The following is a 16105-nucleotide window of genomic DNA, read 5'->3' on the forward strand; positions in this document are numbered from 1 at the left end:
TCTGCTATTGGTATACACGATATTTAAGGTAGATAGACATGGCAATATACTCCGGAGTACTATTTACTACCCCACGGAATGCGACAAACAATTCAGTTCAGTTGAATTAATACAGAAACAGCCTATCCTTCGCATCCTGCACCACCCACTCGAGACCTTCCCGGAGATTCTTCCCGGTCATGGCGCTGCAGGGTAAGATGGTCCATTTGTGCGTTTTGATCGCGTCTAGACCGAGGCGCTAAGGCGACAGTAAGTATTATCCGATAGGTATTGAGTTGGAGATGATTGAAAAAAGGGAACACACCTCTTGGACTTCACTTTCTGTCATGCATCCTGTAACGTCGGTTTTATTCAGAAAGATCAAGAGACTTGCGCCCGTTAGGCGCTGTAAAGTATCGATTAGCTCGTCGTTTCGACACATCCGCCACAGAGGGAAGAGAATTAAAGAGAAAAAGAAAATGTTAGAGAGAAAATACCTCCTCTAACAGCAAACCAGCCAGTTCATCGCGACAGTCGTCAACCCGAAGCCGGTCCGTGGCGTCCACCACCCAGACCAGCGTGTCTGTCTTCTCAAAGTAATTCTTCCAGTACGATCGGAGAGTGCGCTGGCCTCCTACGTCCCCTGGAAAACAAAATCTTAGGTTTGTTCAATCTGGAAGGGGTGACTCTTACAGATATTCAATCGGTACCTGTATGGCGAGGTTAGCGAGTCCGTCCTTGACAGAGGGCGAGAATGAAAAGAAAACACCCACCCCTCAAAATCTATCGTCTTGATAATAAACCCTAGCGTCGGACTGACGGTCGTGACGTCCTCGTTCATGATCTGTTTGACGATGGTTGTTTTGCCCGCATTGTCGAGACCGCTGCAGCCTTGTCAGTATGCATGTTGTGGTGGACGTCTAGGTGGGGTATTGGAATAGACGGTACAGCATTAGGATCCGCATTTCCTTGTCCTTTAATCGGGCTTTTCTTAAGATGGAAAGCATTGTGTGATGTTTTTTTTTTTAATTATCGAATACAGAGTAGATGTTTGGAGGTGGAGTTAAGATTTGGTGGATGGAGTTAAGCCGGGATGATCTTATCGCGCCCGCTTTGCCGCCCGCATGTATTTGTGGGGTTGGCTGTAGTTTCTAACTACTCCAGCGTCAGATTGCTGTACTGAGAGTATAGAACTGTAGGTATAATATCGGATTGTCATCTGAGTGTGTCTAATTTAAGTTCCCTCCGAAATGCAATATCCGAGTACACCTGTTCCTCTACACGTTCAGTCTAGAAAGCAAGGAGATTCCCTCCCTGGAAAACACCATGTACCTGTTGCTATACTTGTTCGAATCTAGTGAACCCATAAGTCTCGCTCTCGAGATGATTGAACAGCCCAGCCAACAATAAAGTCCTTTATACACCTGTCCCTCCGATCTGGACAGTGGTACGCCTTTTGCTTGTGAACGGGCGAATTGAGATGTTGGTTTAATCCGGACAAAGCGCGGAACCACCGGTGGCACAGGTAGCACTCGCTCTCGTGCCATTCGAACTGCTGGACGGTGATGAAACCGTTCTGGTCCTGCTCGCGGATCATGCGATGGATTGTCTCGCGATTCATCCTGGGAACTCGGGAACAGGATTCGGTCTCCAGGTGGTGAGCCATTCCGGTGGCAGTGGTATAACTGGTGTTGCAGAAGAGGCAGGATAGGCTCGAACCCCGATGGATCTTCGACTTGAGATGCTACAGGGTGTGTTAGGCTACAGAAGCGCCTGCGAGGGATTTATACCCAAACCTCACCATTTTCAGGTGATTTTCGTTGTTGAATGTCTCCTACACTCCTGGCAATAGTTCTTGTAGTGGCCCTTGGCGGCCATGTGCTTATCTGCTGCGTCTTGTGTACGGAACATCGCGTTGCATATATCACACGGTACCTTCGGCCGCCAATAATTCGTGGAGCTCATGTGCTGGCACGCCGCGTGCCAGGACCGGAATTCTTTGGGACGAGTCTCGCAATCGTAGGTAGGGGCCCAGTGATCTACCGCATTCATATGCTGGATGCCAGCACGATTGTTCCGGGAATGGCGATCACAGGTCTGGCACTTGTACCAATGATTATAGTACTTTATATGATCGTCCGTGTTCTCTAGGTCATAATATTCTTCGCCGTAGATACCGCATCCAAACATTTTGGAATTGAGGATTGGGGCAAGGTCTGCTGAATTGGCTGGATCAAAGTAATCACAGAAATTCTAGAGTCGATCATGGAATCAAGAGCAGCGGAGGAATGGTTCCCTTAAGGCAAGAGGGCGTTTATCAATCATAATCCCCTAAGCCATTTGAGGCGACAATCCTCGATTCTAGAGTAGACTGATCCATTCGTTCATTCTGGCTGGATGGACGTATGGAATGGATGAAAATGACGATGAGATAAGAGGGCAACACGTGCGATAACGATAAGGGTCACGGGGTTCCCTGGCCGCGATCGGAGACGCTAATCCCATTTAGGATTGGCGGAGTGCCTCAGGAACCGATGGCGATGATTCACCCCGCCGTCTTTTTCTCCTCCTCCGTCTCTACTTTCAAGTTGGCATTGTCGTCTCGTTTAGATCACGTCTTGTTGATTGATCTTTTGTCAGTCGAGTACTTATTGACTGCTACTACATATACACCCCAGTCATGTCCCACACGCTTTCGCAGAAATATCTTAGCACGCGGGGTGCTTCGTACGGGGTAAGAAATCCCTCTTTTGCCACTATCCAGATTCGACCTCATCGCTGATCTTCCATATAATTTAGCTGTCCTTTGAGGATGTCGTCTTGAAGGGTCTGGCTTCCGATGGGGGCCTCTTCATCCCTGAGGAAATCCCCTCCCTCCCCGCCAACTGGGAGTCCGAGTGGCGGGATCTCAGCTTCGAAGACCTCGCTTTCGAGATCATGTCCTTATACGTCTCCTCGTCCGAAATCCCCTCCGAAGATCTGAAGGATATCATCAAACGCTCCTATTCTACTTTCCGTCATCCGGAGCGCACCCCTCTGGTCGAATTGGACGCCAAGAAGCACCTGCATCTGCTTGAGCTGTTCCACGGACCGACCTTTGCCTTCAAGGACGTGGCGCTCCAATTTCTCGGTAACCTGTTCGAATACTTCCTCATCCGCAAGAACGAGGGCAAGGAGGGCAAGGACCGTCATCACCTCACCGTCATCGGTGCGACGAGCGGAGACACCGGGTCCGCGGCCATCTACGGCCTGCGAGGCAAGAAGGATGTCTCCATCTTCATTCTGTTCCCCGACGGGCGCGTGTCGCCCATCCAACAGGCGCAGATGACCACCGTCCTCGACCCTAACGTCCACAACCTGACTGTTCAGGGCTCCTTCGACGACTGCCAGGATATCGTCAAGGCCCTCTTCGCGGACCCCGAGCTCAACTCCACCCACAACCTCGCCGCCATCAACTCCATCAACTGGGCGCGCATCCTGGCCCAGATCACCTACTACTTCTACTCGTACTTCTCCCTGACCAAGACCCCCGGCTACAACAAGGATTCGAAGATGCGCTTCGTCGTTCCCTCCGGCAACTTCGGCGATATCCTCGCGGGCTGGTTCGCCAAGAGCATGGGTCTCCCCGCCGAGAGACTCGTCATCGCGACCAACGAGAACGACATTCTCGACCGTTTCTTCCGCAGCGGCGGTCACTACACCAAGGACAACTCCGGCGCCGCCGCCGTCAAGGAGACCCACAGCCCGGCCATGGACATCCTGGTCAGCAGCAACTTCGAGCGTCTGCTGTGGTTCATGGCCTTCCAGACCGACAGCGCCGCCTCCGCCGACGAGCGACGCAAGCACGCCTGCGAAAACGTCAGCGACTGGCTGAACCAGCTCAAGACGCAGGGTGGGTTCCGCGTGCCTCAGGCTGTCGTTGATGGCGCCAAGGCCGACTTCGAGAGCGAGCGTGTCAGCAACGACCAGACCATCGCCCAGATTCGCGCCACCTACTCCTCGTCCTTCCCCGCCAACCTGACCCCCGGCAGCGCCACCAGCTCCAAGACCGGCGGCTACATCCTCGACCCCCACTCCGCCGTCGGCGTCGGCGCCTCCCTGCGCTCCATCGACCGCAACCCCGACATCCACCACATCTCCCTCTCCACGGCTCACCCGGCCAAGTTCGCCAGCTCTGTCGACACGGCCCTACGCGAAGCGGACGGCTACGACTTCAGCGAGGTCCTGCCGAAGGAGTTCGTCGGTCTGGAGCAGAAGGAGAGCCGGACCACTCCCGTCCCCGCCGGTGCTGGCTGGCAGGGCGTGCGCGAGCTGGTGAAGGCGGAAGTCGAGAAGGAGCTGCAGTGAGGAACTAATAATCTCTCTCTTACTATTTCACTTCTACATACAAATACACATTATGCATACATGGATAGAGGCTGGATTGCTTTGTTGTGAATACCTGGGACTTTTTCATGTTGACGAAAAGATTATGTGAAGATATTTTTTTGTTGTTTCTCAAAAACTCCCTTGTTGTTTATTTTGTCGATAGAATTACCCTAAGATCGTTTCAAGAATACGATACATACGATTATTGTTGTTAGGTTGATAGAGTTTGTCTATAATGTAGATATGTATTATCAGAGCCAAGTATGGATACAGAAAGAAAAGTAGGACAATCATGAGTCAATGATCAAGTGCGCCGTGTCCTAGCGCCGTTATCTGCTGCTGCTGCTGCTAAATTAAAAAAGCAAAGTCTATGATACATGTTTCAGGGGTATGGTATGGGGTGGTATAGTATGGTATACAAACGGAGACGCCCGCTCAAGAAGCAGCCGACTGCAAAGTCTGATCAGGAGGCTGCTGCCCCTCGTCCAGGGTATCCGCCGCGACGGTGGTAGCGTTCTTGCGAACGTAGCGGAGTAACCTGAGAACACCAGCCGGGGTGACGCCCTCCGTGCGTCTGGCCATGCCGATGCTTTCAGGGCGGACGAGCTCCAGCGCCTGGATCTCCTCGTTGCTGAGGCCGTGGACCTGGGCGTATCGCAGATCCGCCGGGAGGAGGAGGTTCTCGTCTTTGAGGAACTTGCGCGCCTCGGCTTCCTGCCAGACGTACTGGGCTGCGTAGCGGCGGTCGATCGAGACGCGGGTCTTGATGTCCTCTGCGAAGGAGTTCGCCGTGTAGGTTGTGCCTGTTGGGGAGTCGATGTGGGGGATGATGGCGTCGATATCGACCTTTTCGAGACAGAGGAGGTCGAGCGCCGAGCGCTTGGAGGTGTCTGTGCGGGCGCGGAAGCCCTTGCGGGCCCAGGCGCTGGAGGAAAGCTTGGTATTGTTGAGGAGGGTCTGGAGTTCGGCGATCTGAGCCTGTGTGTCGTTGAAGCGCTGCCAGCGCTTGTCGGAGACGAGGCCCGCTTCGCGCGCCATGCGGGTCAGACGCTGGTCGGCGTTGTCGGCGCGTGTGGTGATGCGGTATTCGCTGCGCGTGGTGAACATGCGGTAGGGCTCGGAGACGCCCTTCGTGATGAGGTCGTCGATCATGATACCGATGAAGCCGTCAGAGCGGCGGAGGGTGAGTGGCTGGCGGTCTTGGGCGGACAGGCCGGCGTTGATGCCGGCGATGATGCCTTGTCCGGCGGCTTCTTCGTAGCCCGTTGTCCCGTTGATCTGGCCTGCGAGGTAGAGGCCGCTGATTAACTTGGTCTCGAGGGTCGGTTTTAGGTTGCGAGGGTCGATGTAGTCGTATTCCACTCCGTAGCCGGGCTGTAGCATCGTCACGTTCTCCAGGCCTTCGATTGTCCGGAGCATTTCGTATTGCGCGTCAGCAGGGACCGTCATCGAGATGCCGTTGGGGTAGATAACATCGTTTGGAGCAAAGCCCTCCGGCTCCAACCAGATCGTGTGTCTCGGCTTGTCCGTAAAGCGGATGATTTTCGACTCCAACGAAGGGCAATACCTCGGTCCCTTGACGGTTTCGCGGATGTGGATCGAGTTCTCCAGGTTCTCGCGGATGATGCCGTGGGCGGCGTCGTTCGTGTAAGTCATCCAGCAGTTCAACTGCTCTTTATCTCCCACCTGCACGGTGTCGTTGACATACGAAAAAGGCTGCGGCGGCGAATCGGCATGCTGGACCTCCAACCCCTTGAAGTCGATCGTCTTCGCGTCCAGCCGGGGCGGAGTACCCGTCTTCAGGCGACCCAGCTGGAACCCAGCTTCACGGAGCGACTTGCTCAGTCCAAAAGTAGCGGCTTCACCCATCCGACCGGACGGAAACACGTCGAGTCCAATATGGATTTCACCCCCCAGGAAGGTCCCCGTCGTGATGACCACCCTCCCGGTGGGGATCACGTCTCCAGACTCAAGTCTGACGCCCACGATCTTGCCCTGCGCCACCGGATCATCTTCCACGCCTTCCTTTGACACCACGATATCCGCGACCTTCCCCTCTACAATACTCAACCCCTCCGTCCCGAGCAGCTCCTCCTGCATGTACCTCCTGTACAGATCGCGGTCAATCTGCGCGCGGGGTCCCCAAACCGCAGGGCCCTTGGATCTGTTCAGCGTCCTGAACATGACGCCCGCCTTGTCGATTGTCCGTCCTGCCACGCCGTCCATCGCGTCGACCTCGCGGATCATCGTGCCTTTGCCGATACCGCCAAAGCTCGGATTACACGAGCAAACGCCGATGTTGGATAGGGAGGGCGTTACCAGTGCGGTGCGAGCGCCGGAACGAGCTGCCGCGGCGCATGCCTCTGAGCCGGCATGGCCGCCTCCGATGACGACGACATCGTATGGTCTGGTGATTTCCAAGTAATAATGATTAGTGCATAGCCCAGGAAGTGATGCGGAAAATTGACGATGCACGCTGTACTTACCGCGAGTTGTCGGAAACGGTGGCCAGCCCGCGACTGACTGCCGATGTGCGCAATCGCGAACCAAGGCCCCAACGAAGGACAGCCAGCGACCTAATTCGAAAAGCCATGATGATGGGTCGATGGCAGAGGATGTTGGGCTTCTGGTGGTGTTGACAAGAAGGAAAGAAAATCTGCATCACGTGGGAAGCTGATAACCGGATCGGAGAAGTGATGACCCGATTAGATAGCCGGATGAAAATTACGGATTTCTCTTATCGTGTATGGTATTGACTGTATTTTTCGTCTATCCAAGTCTATGGCCTTGTGGCCTTATTGACTCTATTTGATGACGGCAATGTATCCTCTATCTAGACATGTGCTCGACATTCGTATACGTAACATCTCATACCTCTTTAGCCAGACTGATCACCTTCTTGGCAGCGGGCTCGAAACCATCAAAGGCGTGCAGAGGCAGTCCACTCTCAGCGATCTATATGTCGCGTTAGCACTAATTGCAGAAATGGGTAAATCACGAGTAGATACGAACCATCTTCTGCCCTGCTTCTTCGTTTGTTCCTCTCAGTCGCACCACGACCGGTACCTGCATGTGCAGATCACGGAAAGCGAGGATGATGCCCTCCGCGATCATGTCACACCGTGTCAGCCCCCCGAAAATGTTGACAAAGATTGCTTTGACCCGGGGGTCAGAGCAGATGATCCGGAAAGAGGACTTGACGGTCTCCGAAGTCGCCTTGCCACCGGTGTCGAGGAAGTTCGCGCAGTGCCCTCCGTGGATGGTGAGGGCGTCGACTGTGTTCATCGCTAGGCCGGCACCGTTCACTGTAAGGGTTAGCGTGATGGTTAAGATCTCGCGGTTCCAGGGTGTCTTACCTAGTGTACCAATGCTGCCTTCACCGTCCAACCTGAATTTCGATGAAGCTGTCAGCGGTGGCCATGGTAAGAATTCGGGACACATACTTCACGTAGACGATTCCATCCTTCTCTGCTTCCACTTCTTCGGGAACTTCTTCTGCCTTGTTTCTCAGTTTATGAAGTGCTTCTTGACGCCCTGAGCTCTTGTAAGCTGCATCATCAAACCCAAATCGCGCTCCTCGGACTTCCAGGCCATTGGTCGAGAGGTTCGCGCGGACTTCTAGTAGAAAACCCTCCTTTTCTTTGAATATCTGCCATAAACTCTGAATCAGCTGAGCCAGATTCTCAAAGGCCTCATCTGGGGTGTGAAGGTGAGCCCCGACAGCTTTCAACAACGAAGATCCGGCGCCTAGATTCGGATTGGCGTAGGGAAATGGGAACCGGCCTGTGAGAGAGGGTTCAAAGTCCGCTGTTGAGGACGCAAGAATGGAAGGAGATAATGATGTCCTATCGACGGTGAGAGTCACGAAGAAGTCCCCTTTTGAGGGCGCAGTCTCACGGACTGCAATCGACTTTTCCTTCAGCATGTCAAGGGCCTGGAACTGTTTGACGTAGAGAGACCTGGTCTGCTTCGTCGGCGTCCGGGTTGTGGTTTTGGGCCTAACACGCCGCATTGTATGCAGACCCCTCTTCTGATTTCCCGAAATAGCAGACTATATAGAAGTTAGCATTTCACCAGTTGGTTATAAGGTCCAAGACGCACTGTTGAACCGACACGAGGGCGGCTGCTCAAAAGAGTCTTCATTCCCTCTCCGAACTTCTCGGGGTGGTTGACCATGACCGTCCCAGCACGCTCCAGCGCCTGATACTTGGTCTTTGCGTCCGGTTCACCAGGCGCTGCCCAAGCCCCCGCATGACCCATAACCCGTCCAGGCGGAGCCTGCAGACCACCAACTAGGCCCATAATCGGCCTTCGGTAGGATTAGTTTGAGCACTGGATATATAGGGAGTCGGGATCTATACTTAGGATTTGTAGTTCGGCGACGATAGTCATTGATCCAATCCGCAGCCTCGATCTCCGCGATCCCACCAACCTCACCAACTAGGACAATGCCCTCCGTATCGGTGTCATTTTCGAAAACCGTTAGAGCGTCGACAAAATTCGTCCCGGCTAGAGAGTCACCGCCCATGCTAATGCACAAACTCTGACCGAGCCCGGCTCTCGTGATCGAGGCGACGGTTTCGTAACTCAGTGTGCCCGATTTGGCGATAATGCCTACGTTACCGGGCGCAAAGCAGGGCAACGGCTGGAAGCCGATACGGCACTTTCCGATCGCCGAAATGATACCGGGCACGTTGGCGCCGACAAGCCTTGTTTTAGACTGAGTCTGTAGCATGGAGTGGATCTGCATGGATGTATCTGTAAGGAACCGGATACTTCGCAGACATGATAGAACGTACCCGCAAAATATCATGGATGGGAACATGCTCTGCAACAGCTACCACTAAAGGAATCTCAGCTGCGATGGCTTCTTCAATGGCCTGGGCAGTCTGGTTCCCGGGAACATAGATAGCAGAGGCGTCCGGCCTCGCCTTCTCTTGGGCCTACATCCCGTCAGTACGCAGACCAGGCATTTACGCCTCCACAAGACCATACCGTCCGCACAGATGGGAATATAGGAAGACCTAAGTGTTCACCTTCCACACCCGGTTTGACGCCCCCTACAATCCTCGTGCCCCATGCCAGCGACTCCTTGACATTGGCCGTGGCCTGAGAGTATCAGCTTTATCCGTCAACGGGAACCGAGGCTCAATACCTGTCTCCCTGCAGGGCACGTTAGCAGAGCAACATGCAATTGAGGCAATGTTGAGATACCAACCAGTAAATCCTTGAAACAGAACCCTGGTATGAGCACCGATTTTGAGATTGGGAAGCGTATCGGCGTAGTTTGATCGTCGCGACGAGGTGGAGAAGCGACTCAACGGGCGGCTAGAGGGTTGGTTTATAGGGAAATTCCGCGCCCGCGCGGGAAGAGAGCATAGCCTTGCCATTCTCGAATATATATAACAGCCAAAACAAGTGCAACTGGCCCGTAGGATGGAAGGGCGCACAGCAGTGGTGGTGTGAGGAGGAGGGTTAGTTGTGCGGGGATGAAGTTGGGGTCATGTCCGAGACCGGGGAGCGGCCTGAGGCCAACGGCTGTATAGCCTCGGTGATATGGATAAAGCCGTCTTATGCATATGCAACCGAGTTCTTCGCATTTACGTAGGTAGGATGCTTTTGGCAAGAATCCGTGTATGTTTACTGGCTAGAAACTATTTCTTGAAAGAAATGAGAAAAATTTCTGATACATACAGGTTACAACATAAATATATAACTGTTGAATCTGCATTGCTTGTATCCTATAATAGATCCACCGACTATCAGGCTTCCCGACTACTAGAGATGGTATTCTTCTAGTGCCTTGGTAGTGGGTCTCTTTGGAAAAATATTCATGATATATATAGAGTGAAACTGGCCTCATTAGTGATCGTATGGCAGCAGCCTATCATAGGTATAGATCTTCCTTGTTGGGACTCATCCGCAATGCATTCCTTTCCACACACGGCCGGGCAATCAGGCCTTGTCTCCAGTTGCAGGAACGTCACACTCAGACTTGTTTCCGGTTTTGGTGACCGCAATAGAAATGGTCGAGGTCCTCCCATCTTGCAGAGTGAGCACAAGCTCTACGGCCTCGAGATCTGTAAAATAGGTTGCTCTCTTAATAGGCCCCTTGAGAACGTCGGCCCCATTTCCAAGACCCCAACATTGACCTGGCTCCTCTTCCCCAGGCGACCACTTGTTGTCGATTACTGTGACGGTAGTTCACGAGAACCCGCCAACAGATGTTACGATAAGCGGCGTATTTGGGAATTCCCGAACAGTTTTGCCGAACTTTAGTGCATAAAATGCAGCTTAATCCACGAGAGCGGCCCCGAGATTCTTGACGCCAGCAGCCCCAGCATACATACACCTAGAAAGAAAGTGGGCGAAAGATCATCGAAATCACATCGCCAAATGGGTAGGCTCGGGATTATCCGACACATCGTTACTCGCGACATGGATATTGTCATCCCATTCGTCAGCCAGAACGCCGGACCAGACTCCCTGGGCTAGTTGGTGCCAACGAAAAATTGCATTATCGTACTCGAAGGCGTCTCCGTGATGGGCGGGGGATACATCAGCGTCGTGCGACCCAAGCTTTTCGGTATTACCTCGGGTCCCTCTCGTGGTCTCTTCGAGTACCTTGAAGGAGCTGTAGCTTGAGACATCGGAGTCAATCGTCATGCAGCCACCTTGGCTCATGACAATGGCATTCGCGTCATTACAGTCATCCGAGCTAAAGAAAACCACGGTATTGTCATGGTCCCCGCCGCGGTCGTTCGTGACAACAACTTCTTGGGCCACGCCCACATAGTCCGTGCGACATCCTGCGTCGGGACCGCCGGACCAAGAACCCAGAAACTGCCCCCTACACTGACCCAATGCGCTGCTATGGAACGCAAGCTTGTAACCAGTGACTGCAGTGGCCATGATGCCGACGGTGCAGAGGATCGACTTCGAGATAAACATGTTCGGTCGAGGCACAAAGCTCAAGAGAAAAGCCCCATTAAGAGGGCTTTTTGGCAGCTTAATGAATGGTTGAAGTGTCGTACACTAATCGGGTTGTGGGGATGCCTGCGCCTTTTATCCCAAGGCACTCTAGCACCTGGCAGAGACCCTCAACAAAGCATATGCTCGAGCATGTTAACATCCAGTTAATTCCGCAACATCGGAAACAGGCTTCCAGCGGATAGCCAGCAAATCAGAGGCATCACGCAATAATGGGTCTTCGCGCGGAACAAAGAGACTAAGTCAACCTCTCCGCAGCGATTCATCGAATCATCGGGATGTTGTATGCAGGCTGCCGCAGGACTATCAGATTTTAGTGTCCCTAAACTTGATTAGGGTCATCGTCCATCTTCTCCTCTGGGTTATCCAATTCCTCAATTCCACAGGTTCCCTATAAGCAAATTGCTCAGTATCCGTCTTGCTTGTAACAATGCTCTTTCGGTTACCAGACGATGAGGATCCCTTTTACAGACGCTTCTTTATAATGGTCTGGTTTTTCGCCGAGCTTTTGGTTGAATTCATAATTCCGGCGCTTGTTGCCGTTTTCCTCCTCGGAGGAATCGTGATGTTCTGTGGACTTCTGCTGGGGATAATTCCAGATCCCGAAGAGACGAAAGACAAGAAAGCGCCAAAGGAGAGTCAACTCGATCCAGCCAAATCTGTTCAAGGGTTGGATGAGAAAAATCGGGTCAATATCGAGATGGAAATACTGGAGGAGATGCTACAAGAACGGCGCGTGAGGATGGAAAAGCTGGTAAAGTGTGACTGGAGAAAAGCTATCGTAATGACGCCTCAATCCCCTCACTGGCAATAGTTCTCCCTATTGCCTTGGGGAGCTCCGTGGTGGATGATCAAATGAAGCTTTGTCGGACTGTTGGACGGACTGGTGTCAGCTCCGAAGACATCGATTGGTTTGCGCTGTTTCCAGCATGTTTTTTTCACTATGCTAGATATTTTGTCAGATCACGGTTTTTATGAAGAATTGCCAAGGAATATCATACCAATTGAACCAATCATTGCTATCTCATTTGTTGTAAAGTGCATGATGAAATGGAGAATGAACCATTTACCCCAGAATGACTGCAGAAAAACAGATCTTATCGATAAGCGTGACAGCCTGAGGCACCAACCCGATAAGCTTCCCCTCCATCTTGTCTCCATCTGTCTCCATCTCCAACTCCACAACCGACAAACATTGATTCCCCCAATTGCCTCCTTTCCGGCTGATTTCTAGCACATCTGCAGAGACACTATTATCATGGACTTTTCCCTGGAGAATCACCAGTCGTACATTGGCCGTCCGGCCACTGACCTGCCCACCCCGTCCCTCGTTTTGAGCAAGCCGGTCCTGGAACGAAACACTGGAGCTCTCCTGCAAGATGTGAAAGATTTAGACATTGCATTTAGACCCCATGTGAAGACATTAAAGGTAAGAATTACAAAATATATACCCATAAACTGTAACCCACAACTGACTCAAACAGTCAACAGAGGTGACGCGCATGATGCTCGGCAATGGTGTCCACCGGAAGATCGTGGCCTCGACACTGGCCGAAATTAAAGGTGCTCTTACCCTAGCCAAAGAGGGAATCTTGGACGAGGTACTATACCCTCTATTTCAATGAACAATCAATCATGATCAAGAACAGGTCTGACAAAACAGTGTCTCTATGGCATCCCCATCTACCCCAGCGCCCTCCCTCGCCTCACCGAGATCGCCAAATCCCTACGCATCGTTCTCATGATCGACAACGAGCAACAGGTCGACGTTCTCGAAAAATACGCCCAATCTGTGTCTCCCGCCCCCGCACCCTGGCCCGTCTTTATCAAAATCGACGTCGGTTCCCGCCGCGCCGGCATGGAGAATGCCTCACCGCTATTACCCAAGCTGATCCAGCGCGTTGAGCGCTCTCCCGCCGCCACGGTGGATGGCCTCTACTGCCACGCGGGCCACTCGTACGGGTGTCGATCGCAGGAGGCGGCAGTCGAGGTCCTGGAGACCGAAGTCGCGGGAGTGATTGAAGCATCGAAACACCTGACTGCTCCCGGGGACGGGAAGATCGTCCTGTCCGTAGGGTCGACGCCCACGGCGCACGTGGTGAACACACTGAAGAAGAACCTTCCGGAGAGCATGGAGCTGGAACTGCACGCCGGTAAGCCCCGTACAGAGTGGCGACTCTTTCACCAATGGTCTATCACTAACAAAGTACCGCGCAGGAAACTACCCGTGCAACGACCTCCAGCAGGTCAGCACCGGCCTCGTCAGCGAGTCTCAGCAGGCGGTGCGCGTCCTCGCCGAAGTCTGCAGTGTGTACCCCGAGCGCAACGAGGCGCTCATCAACGCCGGCACGGTCGCCCTCTCCAAGGAGACGAGCGACTTCCCTGGCTTCGGGCACGTGGCCGACCGTCCGCAGTGGAAGATTGTGCGCATGTCGCAGGAGCATGGCATCCTGGGTCTGATCGACGGATCGGCATCCGAGAAGATCGAGGACTCATTCCATGTAGGTCAGAAAGTGCTGCTGCGCTGTCAGCACGCGTGCATCACAGCTGCTCAGCACTTTGCGTACTACGTCGTAGACGAAAACGACGTGGTGCGCGAGACGTGGGTGCCGTGGAAGGGGTGGTAGATCTCCTCCTGAACACAGATATAAAACGAAAGCAGCCCTTCAACCGCAGATACCAATACTCTAGACAAAGGAAAAGACCAGCACAGCACAGTCCCAACCACCACACCGCGACGAGAAACATCATAGACGATAGGGTATACATTTCGTGGTTCGGACTCTTAGTAGTCTGTCAATCTTCATTCTGCGCGTCCTCCACCGTCGCCTTGGACTGTGCTCCTCCTCCTCCTCCTCCACTACCAGTAGACTCCTCCCCACCATTAGCATTACCGACCTCCGGCCCCGGCTTCTTCCCCTCCCGCTGCACAACCTTCCCCTTCCCATGATCCACATTATCGTCCTTCCCACCCAGCTCCGTCCCAGACTCCTCCACGCCCGGCGTAGCCACCGCCGAACCACCACCACCCTCACGCTGATGCTTCTTCGCCCTGGCCCTCCGAATCAACCGGTTATGATAATCGCGACGCCCTTGCCCCTCCTCCTCCGGATTCTCCTCCAAGACCCGCCTCGCAGCCTCCCTCCCAACAACAGGCATCCGATCCGTCTTATCCTGCGCCTCGCGCGGCAGCAGCTTCGGATCCAGCAATCCTACCTGAACTAACACGCTCGCCTGATCCCAGTACACATGCTCAGAGTAAAGCCTTCCCCCGCGCACACTGACAATACTGACAAGCACGATCTCAACGCGTTTACCTGTCGGCGCGACACCAGGTAGCAGCCACGGAATCTCCTGCGTGTGCTCGAAAGACGTGTACAGCTCGTCGACGACACGGTCCGCGCCGATCGTGCGTGAAATTAGCCGTAGGTGCATGGAGGGAGGTAGCTGGCGCAGGAAGTGGTGCTCGTAGAAGCGGCGGAGAGCGTGGGCGCCGATTCCACCGCTCAGCGTGGGCGTGTATGTTGTTGTGGGGGTGAGGTGGTTGACGTAGGGTTCCATTGTGGAGGAGATTTTCATGGAAAAGAATTTTGCTAGAATCTTGTTAGTCTACCTGAATTCAAGATGCTTTCCCCATCCACGCAAATGGACACATGATGAAAAAGGGGAGAATGGAGGAGGAGGGGGGAAACACACCATCCAAATGCTCCTCCCACCTCGCCTCAAGATCCAAATCCTTATTGAACGCCTTCCTCAAAACCCCCAACGACCGCGACCACGCCAGACTCGCCGCCAACCGATCGAACTCATCGAGGTCATGCTCCGCAAACCCAGGCTCAACCTCATACGTATAGGCCGGATACCCGAAGTTCAGACGCTCGCCGGTTCCAATACCGGGGTTGATCTCGCGGGTCGCGCGCCGCTTTTTACCCTGGAGACCTAGCGCAGTCGGCGTGGTGACTACGTCGACGGTTGTACCGGCTAGGTGGACGAGGACGCGCAGGGAGGGCGCGAACCGTGAGCGCGTGTCTGGGATCGCGGTCGGGTAGTAGGCTATTAGGGCGCAGAGGCGGCTGGACGCTGTGGGCTTAAGGTAGTAGTCGAGGCAGTAGCTTGCTGCGTCGCCGAAGGCTGTATTACACCTCTTGCGTTAGTTGATCATTATCACCGGAGAAGCTAGGACGCAAGAGTGCAGTGGACGGGGAACGCACCCAGAACAGCGTAATTCTCCCCCACGCCCAAACCCTCCTTCACAGAGCGTAACTGCTGCTCGTATTCCTTGCCGCCCCCGTTATAAGGGATATATACGACCTCGAAGCCCTCGTCTTGCCACTCGCGCAGAAAGACGGCGTCGAAGTCAGGGGTTTCGGCTGAGATGCATAGTCGGGCGACGTTGGAGGCATTGTTGTAGAGGAAGCCGCTGGCTCCGGGGGCGTTGATGGATATAGTGGCCATGTTGTTTCACACTGGTACTAAGATGTCGATCAGACTGTACGAACTGATGGTGGTAAATACACCTCTAGTGAGTAGTTGAAAAGTCTCCTCTTATCCATATAAATCAAGCCAACGCTGTGGCAACGGCATGACCGAACCGGACGGGAGACTGACCCATGGATATAAATGGAGATCGAAATGAATTGACATTGTAAGGAATTGACAGGGCTACGTCATCGCGCGGTTGACCGACGTCATCGGGACCTGTGGCTGTCAGATGATTGTGGATGGAGCAATCAGAGCGGGTGATATATATTAACTGATGGAGATTGTT

At 53.5% G+C, this 16105-nt stretch overlaps 9 protein-coding genes across 9 annotated transcripts; 3 read left to right on the plus strand and 6 right to left on the minus strand.

Moving 5' to 3' along the window:
- Nucleotides 1–2: 2 nt before the first annotated feature.
- BDW47DRAFT_110029 (ADP-ribosylation factor-like protein 2) lies at nt 3–990 on the minus strand. Its single transcript, XM_024813625.1, has 6 exons — nt 928–990; nt 753–863; nt 673–689; nt 477–622; nt 305–385; nt 3–238 (listed from the first exon to the last, which is right to left on the minus strand). The coding sequence occupies exons 1-6, from the start codon at nt 984–986 to the stop codon at nt 107–109; spliced, it is 546 nt and encodes a 181-aa protein (XP_024669732.1). The 5' UTR covers nt 987–990; the 3' UTR covers nt 3–106.
- A 279-nt stretch (nt 991–1269) lies between these two features.
- Nucleotides 1270–2169, minus strand: BDW47DRAFT_119356 (uncharacterized protein; the record flags this gene model as incomplete). The annotated part of the gene is made up of 4 exons (XM_024815341.1): nt 1270–1317; nt 1385–1723; nt 1781–1813; nt 1915–2169. The coding sequence occupies 4 exons, from the start codon at nt 2167–2169 to the stop codon at nt 1270–1272; spliced, it is 675 nt and encodes a 224-aa protein (XP_024669733.1).
- Nucleotides 2170–2567: 398 nt separating this feature from the next.
- BDW47DRAFT_110030 (threonine synthase THR4) lies at nt 2568–4494 on the plus strand. The gene is made up of 2 exons (XM_024813626.1): nt 2568–2713; nt 2779–4494. Exons 1-2 carry the CDS (start codon nt 2660–2662, stop codon nt 4324–4326), a joined length of 1602 nt encoding a protein of 533 aa, XP_024669734.1. The 5' UTR covers nt 2568–2659; the 3' UTR covers nt 4327–4494.
- A 163-nt stretch (nt 4495–4657) lies between these two features.
- On the minus strand, nt 4658–6955 carry BDW47DRAFT_60404 (tRNA modification protein MTO1). Its single transcript, XM_024819408.1, has 2 exons — nt 6834–6955; nt 4658–6754 (listed from the first exon to the last, which is right to left on the minus strand). Exons 1-2 carry the CDS (start codon nt 6938–6940, stop codon nt 4783–4785), a joined length of 2079 nt encoding a protein of 692 aa, XP_024669735.1. The 5' UTR covers nt 6941–6955; the 3' UTR covers nt 4658–4782.
- Nucleotides 6956–7180: 225 nt separating this feature from the next.
- Nucleotides 7181–9777, minus strand: BDW47DRAFT_110032 (putative succinyl-CoA synthetase subunit alpha). Its single transcript, XM_024813627.1, has 10 exons — nt 9566–9777; nt 9503–9510; nt 9343–9456; nt 9147–9290; nt 8709–9091; nt 8449–8656; nt 7791–8398; nt 7704–7735; nt 7360–7652; nt 7181–7302 (listed from the first exon to the last, which is right to left on the minus strand). Exons 1-10 carry the CDS (start codon nt 9735–9737, stop codon nt 7216–7218), a joined length of 2049 nt encoding a protein of 682 aa, XP_024669736.1. The 5' UTR covers nt 9738–9777; the 3' UTR covers nt 7181–7215.
- Nucleotides 9778–10500: 723 nt separating this feature from the next.
- BDW47DRAFT_110035 (uncharacterized protein) lies at nt 10501–11468 on the minus strand. The gene has a single exon (XM_024813628.1). It carries the CDS (start codon nt 11296–11298, stop codon nt 10732–10734), a length of 567 nt encoding a protein of 188 aa, XP_024669737.1. The 5' UTR covers nt 11299–11468; the 3' UTR covers nt 10501–10731.
- Nucleotides 11469–11624: 156 nt separating this feature from the next.
- BDW47DRAFT_110036 (uncharacterized protein) lies at nt 11625–12294 on the plus strand. Its single transcript, XM_024813629.1, has one exon. The coding sequence runs from the start codon at nt 11768–11770 to the stop codon at nt 12149–12151; it is 384 nt and encodes a 127-aa protein (XP_024669738.1). The 5' UTR covers nt 11625–11767; the 3' UTR covers nt 12152–12294.
- A 73-nt stretch (nt 12295–12367) lies between these two features.
- Nucleotides 12368–14024, plus strand: BDW47DRAFT_60420 (D-serine ammonia-lyase DSD1). Its single transcript, XM_024819410.1, has 4 exons — nt 12368–12766; nt 12822–12938; nt 13001–13490; nt 13555–14024. The coding sequence occupies exons 1-4, from the start codon at nt 12596–12598 to the stop codon at nt 13962–13964; spliced, it is 1188 nt and encodes a 395-aa protein (XP_024669739.1). The 5' UTR covers nt 12368–12595; the 3' UTR covers nt 13965–14024.
- BDW47DRAFT_60424 (dienelactone hydrolase) lies at nt 13958–15984 on the minus strand. Its single transcript, XM_024819411.1, has 4 exons — nt 15549–15984; nt 15034–15468; nt 14389–14930; nt 13958–14256 (listed from the first exon to the last, which is right to left on the minus strand). Exons 1-4 carry the CDS (start codon nt 15790–15792, stop codon nt 14134–14136), a joined length of 1344 nt encoding a protein of 447 aa, XP_024669740.1. The 5' UTR covers nt 15793–15984; the 3' UTR covers nt 13958–14133.
- Between the last annotated feature and the right edge of the window lie 121 nt (nt 15985–16105).

Source organism: Aspergillus candidus, assembly GCF_002847045.1.
Source record: "Aspergillus candidus strain CBS 102.13 unplaced genomic scaffold BDW47scaffold_43, whole genome shotgun sequence".
In the NCBI taxonomy this organism is placed as follows: domain Eukaryota; kingdom Fungi; phylum Ascomycota; class Eurotiomycetes; order Eurotiales; family Aspergillaceae; genus Aspergillus; species Aspergillus candidus.

Bases quoted from the DNA above. Each gene is read 5' to 3' on its own strand.
- BDW47DRAFT_110029 (XM_024813625.1), bottom strand. From the start codon at position 986: ATGCTTTCCATCTTAAGAAAAGCCCGATTAAAGGACAAGGAAATGCGG. The intron at 864-927 runs GTACCGTCTATT...ACAAGGCTGCAG, and splicing joins GAAATGCGGATCCTAATGCT to CGGTCTCGACAATGCGGGCA. The intron at 239-304 runs GTGTGTTCCCTT...CTGTCGCCTTAG, and splicing joins CAGAAAGTGAAGTCCAAGAG to CGCCTCGGTCTAGACGCGAT.
- BDW47DRAFT_110030 (XM_024813626.1), top strand. From the start codon at position 2,660: ATGTCCCACACGCTTTCGCAGAAATATCTTAGCACGCGGGGTGCTTCG. The intron at 2,714-2,778 runs GTAAGAAATCCC...CATATAATTTAG, and splicing joins CGCGGGGTGCTTCGTACGGG to CTGTCCTTTGAGGATGTCGT.
- BDW47DRAFT_60404 (XM_024819408.1), bottom strand. From the start codon at position 6,940: ATGGCTTTTCGAATTAGGTCGCTGGCTGTCCTTCGTTGGGGCCTTGGT. The intron at 6,755-6,833 runs GTAAGTACAGCG...GGAAATCACCAG, and splicing joins ACCGTTTCCGACAACTCGCG to ACCATACGATGTCGTCGTCA.
- BDW47DRAFT_110032 (XM_024813627.1), bottom strand. From the start codon at position 9,737: ATGGCAAGGCTATGCTCTCTTCCCGCGCGGGCGCGGAATTTCCCTATA. The intron at 8,399-8,448 runs GTGCGTCTTGGA...ACTTCTATATAG, and splicing joins GCCCTCGTGTCGGTTCAACA to TCTGCTATTTCGGGAAATCA. The intron at 7,653-7,703 runs GTAAGACACCCT...TAACCCTTACAG, and splicing joins AGGCAGCATTGGTACACTAG to TGAACGGTGCCGGCCTAGCG.
- BDW47DRAFT_110035 (XM_024813628.1), bottom strand. From the start codon at position 11,298: ATGTTTATCTCGAAGTCGATCCTCTGCACCGTCGGCATCATGGCCACT.
- BDW47DRAFT_110036 (XM_024813629.1), top strand. From the start codon at position 11,768: ATGCTCTTTCGGTTACCAGACGATGAGGATCCCTTTTACAGACGCTTC.
- BDW47DRAFT_60420 (XM_024819410.1), top strand. From the start codon at position 12,596: ATGGACTTTTCCCTGGAGAATCACCAGTCGTACATTGGCCGTCCGGCC. The intron at 12,767-12,821 runs GTAAGAATTACA...TGACTCAAACAG, and splicing joins CCCATGTGAAGACATTAAAG to TCAACAGAGGTGACGCGCAT. The intron at 13,491-13,554 runs GTAAGCCCCGTA...AGTACCGCGCAG, and splicing joins GGAGCTGGAACTGCACGCCG to GAAACTACCCGTGCAACGAC.
- BDW47DRAFT_60424 (XM_024819411.1), bottom strand. From the start codon at position 15,792: ATGGCCACTATATCCATCAACGCCCCCGGAGCCAGCGGCTTCCTCTAC. The intron at 15,469-15,548 runs GTGCGTTCCCCG...GGTGTAATACAG, and splicing joins GGAGAATTACGCTGTTCTGG to CCTTCGGCGACGCAGCAAGC. The intron at 14,931-15,033 runs GTGTGTTTCCCC...ACAAGATTCTAG, and splicing joins GTGGGAGGAGCATTTGGATG to CAAAATTCTTTTCCATGAAA.